We start from the raw sequence: 14313 nt of genomic DNA on the forward strand, positions 1-14313 counted from the left end.
AACAGGGAAATGTTATGCATGTACAAACTATTGTATGTACTGTTGAATGTAAAACATTAATTCCCCAATAAGGAAATTTTTTAAAAAAGAGAGGAACTTCACATTTCTTACTTTGCAATATAGTTTATATGCTTAATGAATGATGGTTACAGTGATAATATACCACACCCACTTACAGATTATACATTTTGGGAATGGATAATCCAGCTCAAATGCAAAATTTTCAAGTAAGAAATATGTATTTCTTTTCTAATTACATACACAAACAAGACAAAGATTATGAAATCTCGAGAAAGTTCTGTTTAAAGATAGAACAAGCAAGTTATCCCAACTGTTAATATAGATAAAAAGGGTTCCATCCAATATTTGTAATATTTATGTTATTCAGTGTGATTTCTGCATATGTGCAGTGGACAACCCTCTCAACTGTTATATTTCCCTGAGATGCAAAGTCTTCTTAAAGGGATTCAGATTTGTAGGACTAACATTGAGATTAATGCAAGAAATACTAGTTTTCCCAGGAGTATGTCAACATAGACAAGAGACCATAACTTTTTAGGATGTTTTATGATACCAGCTGGTAGATCATAGACTCTACCTCAACGAAAATCTGATGGAAAAAAGCAAACGTGGTTACAATTATTCATACTCCTACTGTGGGAGTTTCATAAACAAACTAATAAATATTCTCATCCAGCAATAAGATCAAGTTAAGTGATTTGCTGATATTCTCTTGAGGTTTAAAGCTTGTCTTTAATGTGAAATACAAATCATATTTCTTGTGGACACATTTTAATAATAAACTTAAAAGCACAAGAGACAAAAATAATGAAAACATTGCAATGAGAACCAGACAAACTGTCTACTACTTCAAAAGGAGTCAATGAAGACTGCTGTCCACACTGGGATGCGAACAAACAACCTTGACACAGAATGCCACATAGTAAGATCAGGCTTCAAGGAAAGGGAGTCAGCAAGGATTAAAAAACTAAAACAAACAAACACCAAACAAACAAACAAAACCCCCAAAAGCTCTTACTTAAAAAACAGGTAAATGTCTACACAAATATATAAACAACACACACACATATACACATTTACTCCTGCCACTCTTGCAAAGCCTGTGAGATAGATTAGATTTTGGCTGAACTCAAAAGTATCTCCTACCCCTCTGTAACACCCCGGGTTTGCTCCCCACCCTCTGCCTCCTTTTTTGGTGATGAATAATGACTTACAAGATTGTAAGATTCTCCCCCACCCCCTTTTCTGTATTAAGTAAGGATCAAGTCTATTTCAAATCTCTTTGTTTCCTAGTACTCCAAAGTTATGCCCCAAAGATGAATAACTGGAAGACACAGGCATTCAGATACATTGTGGGGGTATCCTCTGTCTCTCATTTTGATGCCCTGGTTGAAAGCCATGTCTAACAACAACCAGGAGCCTCACAGGGCAGCTTACCTCTGGGTCCTGTAATGACAGGTCGATGATGCTGTGTGAACGCCGTTCCCAAGGAGGAGGTCTGTGAAGGGGACGGACTGCTGAAACCAGACTTCTCCGACTTCTTCAGTGTGGTTGGAGATGGCATTCCTGCCAAGGATGGATTGATAAACAGACTTTAATTCACGGAACAACAGCTTGTGCATTCCAAAAGAGAAAACTGAAAGGTTAAAAAAAGAATAACAAAAGAAATCCACTAGTGAATGGAAAATTTGTTTTGAATTGCTTTGAGGTTTTTACAGGAACCAATGTGTAGCTGAACAGTTAATTGGTCTCAACCGATTCTCCAAAATTATAGTCTATTTAAGGGCTACTATCTTCTTTAACTAGGCAAGTGCTATTTATTTATTTTATTTATTTATTTATTTATTTATTATTGGATAGAGACAGAAATTGAGACACCTGAAAGACTGCTTCACCACTTGTGAAGCTTTCCCCCTGCAGGTGGGGACCAGGGGCTTGAACCTGTGTCCTTGCTCACTGGGATGTGTATGCTTAACTAGGTGCACCACTGCCTGGCCCCAGTGCTAGTGTTTTTTTACATGTGTCTGTGACCCCTGGCAGTTTTCAAAAGGGAGGCCAGGAAAATGTATGAAGGCTTCACCTGTAATCATTTCATTTGCCATCTACGCTACCTTAGCACCAAGATACTAGCTCCACATTTTAAATATTTCAGCTATCCTAACATTTAAAAAATGACAAAAAAAAAAGCCCACACCAAAAATAATAAACAAAATTTATAGCAGACAGGTTGCACTATGGTGCCTGGGGCTTAGAGGTTCATGGTTCAATGTCCAGTACCCCAAGCTAGAATTGAGCTATACTTTGATCTCAATCTCTCTGTTTCTCAATAGTGTGGATAAATAAATAAATGTATATATTTTTAAAACCCATTTAAACAATAGCAATTCAGTTGTTCATCCAATGAATTATTTATAGTAGAGAAAGAAAATGTCAATGTCCAACACCTGGGGAACAGTTAAGTAAATACAGTATAACCAATATAAATAACATTGCAAAAATAATACTGACAAGGTACAATATTTGTAATATAATGATAACTACTGAAAAAGCTATTGCAACTAGAATGTCACACTCTAATACCATTTGGAACTGTGCACATAAAGGACTAGAAAAAAGTATACATAAACGATAACAGTACTTACTCTGTGTGTGTTAGAACTGGGTGCTTTTCACGGCCTCTTTTTGCTTACTTGTCTTTTCTAAGGCTAACATATTACTTTTATGTTAAGGAAACAATAAAAGCTTGCTTTCAAAAATAATATTTTTACTACAGCTTCTAAGGTTTTCATAGCATTTCCAACATAGGAAATGCTTTGGGAATAATGGGAAAATAGTCCTTTGCAATTACTGAATCTGTAATGTTCTCAGCAACCATGCTGACAGATACAACTGGAAGCATCTATCAGTTTGGTAGGGTGCCAATAAAAACAATGAAAGCTTGGATATAAAAATAAAGGAAATAACTCCCAGTCCACACAACACAGGATAACTTTGGTCTCTCTTAAATTTTCAGCTCAAAATTGGTCTGTTTTCATGTCAAAAGAAGTACATTTCATTTTACATATCTACGTCTACGTGCATTATGTGTTATGATCGGATAACCGAGTGAACTCAAAAATAATAATGGCATTAGTATGTAACAGCTATTGAATGACTGCTAAGTTCCATACTGACAAGCATTTAGCCTCCACAACTTAGTCTGCCCTAAATCTAAATATGGCCTTGTTACTTCTGATCACATAATTCTTTATTGAGATGCTGCAAGGTAATATTCAATAGAGATTCTATATGTGCAAAGGCTATGTTTTCTTTGCCCTCTTGTATTTTTAAAATATCGACTACAGGGTCTAGAACATCCCAACAAGGTTTCATCTAAACCTGTTTTTTTTTTTTTGCCTCCAGGGTTACTGCTGGGGCTCAGTGCCTGCACCATGAATCCACTGCTCCTGGTTGTTGTTGCGGTGGTCTGGTGTCGGGCTGCACCGCGGAGAAGAGAGCGGACGTCCAGAGCTAAGGGGTACACAGATCTTTATTATAAAAAGGGGGGGAGGTTTGGTTCAGACCACGTGGAGCCAGCCGGCAATGGCCGACCACAGGGGGAGAGCAGGGAGCGAGACCTCAGAGAGGGAGAGCCGAGAGCCCAGAGAGAGAGAGGGGAGGGGTGAGGGGGCTTTTTATTGGGCGACAACCAGGGGTGCCGTGTAGGGACAGGAATGGTTGAAAGGGGGCACTCTAGGATTTAGCTGGGCATAGAAAAACCTGGGGGCGGAGCCAGGATTGGTTGAAAGGGGGCACTCTAAGATTTAGCGGGGCATAGAAAAACCTGGGGGCGGAGACTGCATCAGAATAAGTCCTCAGCAACACCTGGTGGCCATTTTTCCATTCCCCCCATTTTATTCAATAGGACAGAGAGATACCGAGAAGGGAGCGGGAGATAAGAGACTGAGAGAGGAACACAGACACCTGCAGACCTGCTTCACGTCTTGTGAAGTGTTCTCGTTGTAGGGGGCTTAAACCTAGGTCCTTGTGTGAGTTGTTGTATGTATATTTAACTGAGTGTGCCGCCGCCTGTCCCCACTAGCCTTTTTAAAAGCTGAAAGATATATACAAAATTTAGGCAACATGAAGCACTAGTTGGTATATGGGTTCAAAACCAGCAAAATTAAAATCTTTAGAAGAATTAGAGATTTAATATCTGCATGTAAGAAGAACAAGTCACATTTTGCATGACCTAAACTTGTCACAATTAACTATTATGAACTCTGAGGCTGTTAAGAATCCAAAATTCTTTGAGTTTTCAATTTTTATAGAATTGAACACACCTCTTTATTATAGACTTTAATATTCTTTTAAACATTTTTATTATCTTTATTTATTGTATAGAGACAGTCAGAAGTTAAGAGGGTAGGAGACAGAGAGGGAGACAGACAGAGAGACACGGCTGCAGCCCTGTTTCACCACTTGCAAAGCTTTCCCCCTGCAGGTGGGGACCAGGAGCTTGAACCTATTAATGTGTGCACTTAACTAGATGTGCCACCACTCGGCCTCCATTTTCTCCATGTACATAGTTTATGTTTTGGTTAATTTGCTTCATATATTTAATTGACCAGGTAAAAATTTCAAAAATTCTAGTAAAAAAAGTAGGAGAATACTTACCCTGATTTTTATTTTTGAAATCAAATTTGATTTCTGTATGCTACTTGAAAAAATGCTCTTTGCTAAAATTTCTCTTACCAGTTCACAATGTACAACTGTTAAACCATTTCTGTACAGATTAATGACTGATTCACTTGGTCTTAAGTACAAGTCTAATTTCATTACATTTTAACAAGTATTAAATATATTTAAGAGATTATAGATAAAGCAATGCTTGTGCCTCTTTTGGAACAGGCAAAAATATTACTTAAAAGTTCTTTTCAACATATAAAAATAAAGAATTTTATAGAACAAGATAAATTTATCACGTGGTGTCTAAGTAGGATACTGCCTCCAACAGACTACTTAAAAGCCCAAATGATAGCAAACAGGATAAGAAGTAGATCTGAAGAAGCATTTTTGTCTTATCATAGGTTTCAAACACGCAGACTGTGAATTTATCTCCACTTAACTGGTCATTCAGTGACTGATTAAGTGAAGGGAAATACAATATCCATAAAGATTCTCTTAGAAATATAGGATACTTTTACTCACATGTGAATTAGATCATTTAAATGTAGGAAATTGCAGAGAGAAGTGAAACTCTCTAAGACTTTGTGAAAACTATGGTGGTTTTTTGGGGGGTGGAAGTGGTACAGGACTTTGGTTGTGGGTGTAGTGTATAATTATATTTCTATAATCATATTATTATGTAAATAACTGTTAAATATATCTAAAATTCTGTTAGAGTCACTGTCAGTATTTGCAGTAGTTGGAATTTTAAGATGGCCCCAAGGTTCCATATGATTAAAGAAGACATGATATATACACAATGGAATACTACTTAGCTATAAAAGACAATGAACTCTTGTCATGTGTAGCAATGTAAGTGGATAATGAGGGAATAATGCTAAGTGAAACAAGTCAAGTAGAAAAAGAGAAATACCATATGCTCTCATGCCTATGTGGATTTTAAGGAAACAAAGCCAAGATCAACTGAAGCAAAAGGAACTCTTAGATCTGACAACTGGAAAGAAAGGTGGTTACCAGAGGGGAAGAGTTGGAGTGGCTGAAATGGGTAAAGGGAGTCAACGGTAAATTGATGAGTGGTGATTAGACTTTCAGTGATGATTATTTAATATGATATCTACAGATGTTGAAGCATAAAGTGGAATACCTGCAACTTATGCTGTCTTATCAACCACTATCAGATCAGTTATAAAGTAGGGCGTCATTCTAAAATAACACAGAACTGAATCTTCCTAACAATCACTATAGTTTGCAAACAGACCTCGAGCTTCAGACACAAGTACTGACTGGATGAAAATTAGAACACGCTGTTATGAGACCTTGAACAGAGGGATCACCAAGTTGTGCCCAAATCCTGATAGATGGAAAATATGAGAAAATAATTGTGTGTTGTTCAAAGCTTCTAAGCTTGTGGTAATTGAATACACAGCAAAAGTGAACTAATAGGATAATCAAATACAAGGTTGCTGTCAATGTTAGAGTTATGTATTGAAGACACTATGGTGCACTGCTCTCTAGGACTCTGAAAATGCTCATTGGTTTTAAGAGATTCATTTCAGATTGTGAGAAATTTCACTAGCCTACATGCACACAGAGAAAATATGACATCATCTTAGAAATGAGACTATTAAGTGATTATTTTCAATGACACAAACACTTAAATTTTTTTCTATTGTCTCCCCCCACCTATTCTTTTAAGAAACATCATGAATAAAATCAGACTGAAACATATATATATATATATATATATATATATATATATATATATATATATGTATATATATGACAGATGCTACCCTGATTCTATCCTGACTTCTTTGGGCAGATGATCTCACCAATGTGTCTTGGAAACTCACCTCTCCAGAGCTCTACCCCACTAGGGAAAGATAAGAGACAGGCTGGGGGCATGGATCAACCTGCCAGTGCCCAAATCCAGTGGAGAAGCAACTGAAGAAGCCACAAATCTTTTGTACCCCCAAAACAACTTTGATCCATACTTACAGTGGGAAAGAAGTTATAGGAGGAAGAGGATTAGAGAGCTCTGAACTCCAGTTCTATCAGGTCCCAGAGTTGGAGGACAAAAGGAAAGAGATATTCAGATGTAGTAATAGGGTTATGTGTGGTTTGGATGGGAAGAGAGGATTGGACCTGGAAGAAAAAGTGAGCAATTGTGTATAAATGGAGAAATGACAGTTAACCCATGTCTGCAAGCTTGGGAGAATTGTGGTGGTTTGTAATGGAGGGACTGGGGATTCATAACTCTGGTGGTGCCAACACTATGGGATTATACTCCTATTGACATGTAATTTTGAAAATCAATATTGAATCACTAATAAAAATAAACTAAAAAATAATTCTCGGATTATCTAAAAGAAATCAAGGTTTGTTTGTGCTAGCCCTTTTGATCTAAACCGATGTTACAGAGAGTAAAAGGAAGATAGAAGGGAGTTGGGTGGTAGCACAGTGAGTTAAGGGTATGCGGTGCGAAGCACAAGGACCCATGTAAGCATCCTGGTTCCAGCCCCCGGCTCCCCACCTGCAGGGGAGTCACTTCACAGGCGGTGAAGCAAGTCTGCAGGTATCTATCTTTCTCTCCCCCTGTCTTCCCCTCTTCTCTCCATTTCTCTCTGTCCTATCCAACAACGACGACGACATCAATAACAACAACAGTAATAACTACAACAACAATAAAAAAAACAAGGGCAACAAAAGGGAAAATAAATAAATAAATATTAAAAAATACTTCTTAAAAAGAAGGGAAAATCATAATTAATTTCAATATATTTTGTTCCCAAGTTATGAGATTTACTAAATACTTTGACCATGAATTCTAAGAGAATTATGAAGCAAATCTTTCAGGAATGAGAACAACATTGCTCTTTTCAAGTTTCTTAAAGAAGATACTTTTAGGAGTGAAATGAACTATAATACCAATGGGAAGTGGAGAGAAGGAAGACATTTCACAGTAAACTATAATTATTTCAGTGACAATGGAACAACATGCTGGATTTTTTAAAATTAAAATTATGACAAGTCAGTCAGAGGACTTATTAAGAATTCCTTGTCCTCTTCCAAGAACTCATTGTCCTGTGGATACTATCCCTGGTAATAACTCAGGATAGTAGTTTGTCTGTTGTAGGAGTTTTTGGTGATATAATTTATGGAGTCAGACCAGATTTAACAGGTATGTGGTTTTCTTCAAAGAATCAAAGGCAAGAATAGAAAGTTGACTTTTAATAATGTTAATTTAAGGTTATAATTTGGGAAGAACCTTGGAAATCAGCAATCACTGCACTCATAGTATGAACATGGATGAAATTTTTATGTAAAATTAGTTATAAAATCAATTTTATAAGTAGGTTAGAGTGGACCACAGTGTGATTTATAAATTTGACATAAAATAGTTTCCTTCGTGGGCCCCTATAGGACCTTACCCTCAATCCACATTGGTACTGGTATTGGTATTGGACCAACAATGGTAGGGACAGCCCCATTCTCCAAAGGGAACCTTTGGGCAATATACTCTACCACTTGAGGGAGATAAATCCTGAAATGAGTGCAGCCTAGAAGATTCCTAGACATGACCATAGAATGAGAGCTCAGACCTATAGAGATGCAGAGGTTACACAGGCTCCTGTGATGAACATAGGCCCCAGATCAAATCGATGAGGTTTACAGTTAACACTATTTATACACTTTCCCCATATTTGGGAGCTACTCTCTTCCCTGACACAGCTTTCTAGTTCTTTCTCCAATTCTAACACCATCTCCCCAGATGATACCTTGGGTCAACCTGCATGTAAGTTGTTGGGTTCAGGCAAAAACTAGTAAAGTCACGGGCCCCATGTAATGTACCCAACATAGACCTTCTAGCTTTTATCAGAATGGAGACCCCAAATCTCATCCACTCTATCCTTGCCTTTAAGTTCCTGCTAATTTACAATTTGTTCTGCTTTATATATTTTTTAAAAAATATTTATTTGTTTATTCATTCCCTTTTATTGTCCTTATTATTTTATTGTTGTAGCTATTACTGTTGTTGTTGGATAGGACAGAGAGAAATGGAAAGAGGGGAGGAAGACAGAGAGAGGGAGGGAAAGACAGACACCTGCAGACCTGCTTCACCGCCTGTGAAGCGACCCCTCTGCAGGTGGGGATCCAGGGGCTCAAACCAGGATCCTTACGCTGGTCCTTGCGCTTCGTGCCACATGCTCTTAACCCACTGCACTACCGCCCGACTTCCCTGCTTTATATCTTAATGCTTTTTCAGCCACCAAGTTGTAGATGCTACCATGAAGCCAACCTGAATTTCCTGGGCAGACGACCTCACCAATGTGTTCTGGAGCCCTGACTCTCCAGAGCCTGGCCCCACAAGGATAAAGATAGGCTGGGAGTATGGATCGACCTGCCAACACCCATGTCCAGTGGAGAAGCAATTACAGAAGCCAGATCTCCAACCTTCTGCATCCCATACTAACCCTGAGTCCATGCTCCCAGAGGGGTAAAGAATAGGAAAGCTTCCAATGGAGGGGATGTGATGCTAAACTCTGGTGGTGGGAACTCCGTGGAATTGTACCCTCTTATCCTATTGTCTTGTTGATCATTATTAGATCAATTTAAAAAAAAAAGAAAGAAAAAGAAGAGAATAAATCATCACATCTCCATAGAATGATTGATTTTTTGGGGATGGGTGGTGGCACACCTGATTGAGCCCACATGTTACAGTATGCAAGAACACAGGTTCAAGCCACAAGTCCTCACCTGCAGGGGGAAGTTTCAAGAGTAGTGAAGCAGGGTTGCAGGTATCTCTCTGTCTCTCTCCCTATCTTCCCCTTCCTCTCAATTTCTACTGTCTCTATCCAATAAATAAAAATAATTAAACATTTAAAAAGGAAGAATGATTATTTAAAAATAGGCCAAAATAATAAGTTATAAATTATAATGTACTTCCATGGACAGGAAGTCACAAATCTCTCAAATCCTAGCACTTCCTTTCACTAGGTATTATCCATCCTATTTCCAAGTTAATGCTGCTGCAGCTTAATTTTAAGAAATGCCAAGTGATTTGCCAAAAATCATGTCTATTAAGTGGCATTTCAGACTCAGGTCTCTCTTGTTCTAAACCTTCTGCACTGTATAAAAAGCATACTTGTTTCTGTGTTTAGCAGTATCATATAAAACCAATGCCCTTTTTAAGTCAATAAAATGTATGTGTAGTTGAAATTTCTAGTTTGGTTATTTAAAGAATAATTCAAAGAAAGATCATGTCATCTGCAAAATAATGTACAAAAAACATAAAATAAACACAAGTGTGAATTATACTAAGAGTCATTTAGTCTTACATACTAAAGACTTTTCTCATCTTTAGTATGGTTCATTTTAGATTTTATTACATGAATCTCGATGTACTGTCAATGATTCTAACATGGAAACTTCAAGAAATAAATATCACACAGATGTTAAATTGTCATAAATGTAGTGTTTACAATAGGCCTTTTATTGTTTCTTTTATAAAGTTTCCTACAAGCCATTGTTATATCTACTGACAATCAGAAAGGGTCAGAATTTGTTTTAGGACTAGTTATTATCTTCAAGCCTAGACTATATTATGATTCACGAAAACTTAAGAAAGCTTGTGATTCAACATAGGAAATTATTTAAAATTCAATTTATTTATTTTGTGGCACTGGGAATAAGTTCAGGATCTTTTTAAAAAATATATTTATTTATTCCCTTTTATTGCCCTTGTTGTTTTATTGATGTCGTCATTGTTGGATAGGACACAGAGAAATGGAGAGAGGAGGGGAAGACAGAGAGGGGGAGAGAAAGACAGACACCTGCAGACCTGCTTCACCACCTGTGAAGCCACCCTCCCTGCAGGTGGGGAGCCGGAGGCTCGAACCACGATGCTTAAGCCGGTCCTTGCACTTCGCACCATGTGCGCTTAATCCGCTGCGCTACCGCCCGACCCCCAAATTCAGGATCTTATGCTTGTACAACATCACCACTCCATACCTTCCCTGGGCTGATTTTTTTCACTCTCTGTTATAAAGAGAGGAAGAGAGATGGGAGGAAACCACCCCACCCCACCCATGGAGTTCCTTCCCCCTGTAATGTGTGACCACGGCGCTCTCATATGGTAGCAGGACTGAACCTCACGACCGTGGGCTTGGTAAGGCAGGTGTTCTAGTGTATAAGTGACTGCCCAAACCCTAAAAGTTAGTTCAAAATTTGAAATCAAGGAAGCCCTGAGCTACTAAAGTCAGTATCAAAACAGACAACTCAGCTAAGGCATTTATGTTCGTTACAGGAAAGTGGAGTTGTACAGAAACCAAGATTTCAGAGAAGGTTGTGACTGAATTATATGAATGCTACAGTGACATCAAATACAATGAGGATAGAAGAGACCACTGGATTTGACGAGGGACCAATTTGCAGGTGCTAGGAATTAGCTCACCCTACTGGGGTATAGCATCAGCCTTACCAAGCACATGTCCATTAATATCAACCCTGCTACCACCTGAGAACGCCATCTTGGAAAAAATGAGCTCCAAGAGAGTGAGACAGACTGAAAGTCAGAACAGTTTACAGAATCCATAGTGAGCAAGGAGGCAAAGGAAATGGGTAGAGCTACTCCTTATGAAATCACTCTGCTGGGAAAAGTGGAGAAATAGTAGTTATGAGGAGATATCAGGGGAAGCAAGGAGCGCTCTTTGAAGATGGGAGATAATTAATAAGCACGTTTGCTTGTGCTGGGGATGACTAAGTATAAACACCAGTGCTGATTATCCACTACTGAGTGACAGCTGAGTAACAGCACCACATTTTTCCAGGTCATCCACCAAGGAAAAATCTATTCTTAAGACTTTTCCCTTCTGGATGCCCAACTATCCCCTACTGGTGAGCGGTTGCATGATAGTTTAAGAACAGCACTTTTTCAGGAGCATTTCAACTTCACCTTGGGCGAACTGTTTCTAAGACTTGCGAGAACTGTGGTGGTTCTCTTTGGGGGATGGGAGGGTGGGGATAGAGGCTTCGGTTGGGGTGTGGTGTGGGACTGTGCACTGTCGTCCTACAATCTTGTAATGGACTGTTAATAACAAATAGAGACGGACACTAAAGAAAGCAATGGGGGGGGGGGCTATAGCACACCGGCTCAAGCGCACATAGTGTGAAGCACAAGGATCGCTCAAGGATCATGGTTCAAGCCCCTGGCTTCCCACCTGCAGGGGAATCGCCTCACAAGCGGTGAAACAGGTCTGCAGGTGTCTGTCTTTCTCTCCCCCTCTCTGTCTTCCCCTCCTCTCTCCATTTCTCTCTGTCCGATTCAACAACAACTATAATAACAGCAACAACAACAATAGGAAAAAAGATGACCACCAGGAGCAGTGGATTCATAGTGCAGGCACCGAGCCCCTAGCAATAACCCTTGAGGAAAGAAAGAAAAAAAAAAGCAATGATTGGGTAGATTAATCTCACTGTTAAAGGATTATTCTGTTCCTGTGGGTATAAACACACGCTGTGTAATATGAGGAGATAGTTCAATGTTCTGCTTAGATGTGTGTCCTAATGATAAAATCTATTAGAGCTTGTTCTAATGTAATTTATTATCATTAATACACTCAACAATAAAAGGTAAAATATCTAGACTATTTTGACTTTTAACCTTTTTCAGTGAATAAAAACGTTTTAAAATTATTTTATGATGGAGAGAATAAAATGAAAATTAATACAGCTTCCAAGGTTTATGCTTCGTACTCTATATGCAACCATTTAAAAATGAGCTACAAGGACTCCCCAAAAGAATTACTGCATCATAAAAAGTTCATCTAATTTAAAAGGTTTGGACACAAATGATTTCTTTAATTTAAAAAAAATAATGGAAGAATAAAGAAGAAATTATTTGGATAACTCAGGAGAAAAGAAATGATGAGTTGTCTAATGTATTCCAAATGTTCACTTGTCAGTGGAAATTTACAACCAATGACAGTGAAGAATAGACACATGGAAAAAAAAAAGTCATATAAAAATCTGGTTCCTGGGCCAATAATAAAGTCTTCTGAATTTTTAGGGGATTTCCTCTGTGTTCTGGGTAAACACAGACATTCACTGTCAGGACCGAAATGAAAAAGATGTATTTTATGCTCCAACCTTTTACACAAGTTGGAGATTCCCTACCCATCTCGTATCCTTAACAACCCATCATTCAATGTATTCAGGGAGAAGAAACAGATTTGGGCTGAACATAACAATCATAGATTCACAGAGGACAAAGAATAAAGAAGAAATTACGGAGACAACCAAATTATTGTCTTTACAGGCAAGATAAATATAGCATGACGCAGCATCATGTTTGATTCATTCTTCCTAGATAGCCATCCGAAAAGTTAAAAGCTCCTTCACACATATGTTTGGTTTGTGTCTTCCCCACTCAATATAGTAACTACTAGTCGCATGCAGCTACTTACATTTAAATTCATTAAAATTAGATAAATTAAAAAAAAATTCTGCAGCTCAGCATAGCTACATTTCAAGTCTTTGTAGCCATATCTGGCTAGTTGTTACAGGATTTTGACAAGGTGGTCATAGAATATTCACATTATTGGCGGATTGCAGAAGATGGCGGACTGAGAAGCTGCTAGCGGCTGAGCTCCGACCACATCTCCTGGATACGGTTCCAGATGCCACCAGGATGCTGGCCAGGCTTCCCTGGACTGAAGACCCCACCAATATGTCCTGGAGCTCAGCTTCCCCAGAGACACACCCTACTAGGGAAAGAGAGAGGCAGACTGGGAGTATGGACCGACCAGTCAACGCCCATGTTCAGCGGGGAAGCAATTACAGAAGCCAGACCTTCCACCTTCTGCAACCCACAATGACCCTGGGTCCATGCTCCCAGAGGGATAGAGAATGGGAAAGCTATCATGGGAGGGGGTGGGATATGGAGATTGGGTGGTGGGAATTGTGTGGAGTTGTACCCCTCCTACCCTATGGTTTTGTTCGTTAATCCTTTCTTAAATAAAAAATTTAAAAAAAGAATATTCACATTACTGCAGAAAAGTTTATTACATAGTTCTGGTCTATCAACCTCCAAAGAACTTTTACTCCTTAGTCCCACTGTATAACAGGAGACAAATTTTACTTTCCTATCTTTTCAGCATGCTTATCTCCTTTTCCAACGGACAAAAGTAAAAACATATGCACCATATAAGTACAGAGCTGGATAGTTTTCCCCACGTAGAGTGTCCATTTAATTTATGTGAAGCTTACAGTTTATTAAGATGTGCTGCCTTCTGTTAGTGATTGAAAGCTGGGAGTGCTAAGATTGAATTTAAAAGAGATGTGTTGTCTGCAATGTTCCCTATTTGAAATGCTTCTGCTCTGGGAATCTATTAATCCCAATATTCCCTGGATACAAGCAAAGCACCCATCACTTTACTTAAAGTAAAATTTGAAACCAATTGGAACATTTCATGAGGGGAAAAGAAATATAATTTTAGGTTTCTTCAAATTGCGTGAACTGTGAAATCACGTAATGAACACTAGAAAAGGTTCTGTCAGCTAGAATCTAAGCTTAGTGTAGTCAGCATTTTCTCACTAAACCTTATTATGGAAAACATTTGATTT

The 14313-nt window shown here is 38.5% G+C and overlaps 1 protein-coding gene across 6 annotated transcripts in view; it reads right to left on the minus strand.

The window, feature by feature from the left end:
- NFIA (nuclear factor I A) overlaps positions 1-14313 on the minus strand; it is a 482852-nt gene that overhangs the window by 87849 nt on the left and 380690 nt on the right. For all 6 annotated transcript variants that reach the window (XM_060206322.1, XM_007522725.3, XM_060206323.1 and 3 more), the window contains exon 7: positions 1459-1587. In XM_060206322.1, the coding sequence (XP_060062305.1) occupies positions 1459-1587 (129 nt within the window). The remainder of the gene's footprint in view (positions 1-1458; positions 1588-14313) is intronic.

The sequence above is a fragment of the Erinaceus europaeus genome, chromosome 13 (assembly GCF_950295315.1).
Source record: "Erinaceus europaeus chromosome 13, mEriEur2.1, whole genome shotgun sequence".
In the NCBI taxonomy this organism is placed as follows: domain Eukaryota; kingdom Metazoa; phylum Chordata; class Mammalia; order Eulipotyphla; family Erinaceidae; genus Erinaceus; species Erinaceus europaeus.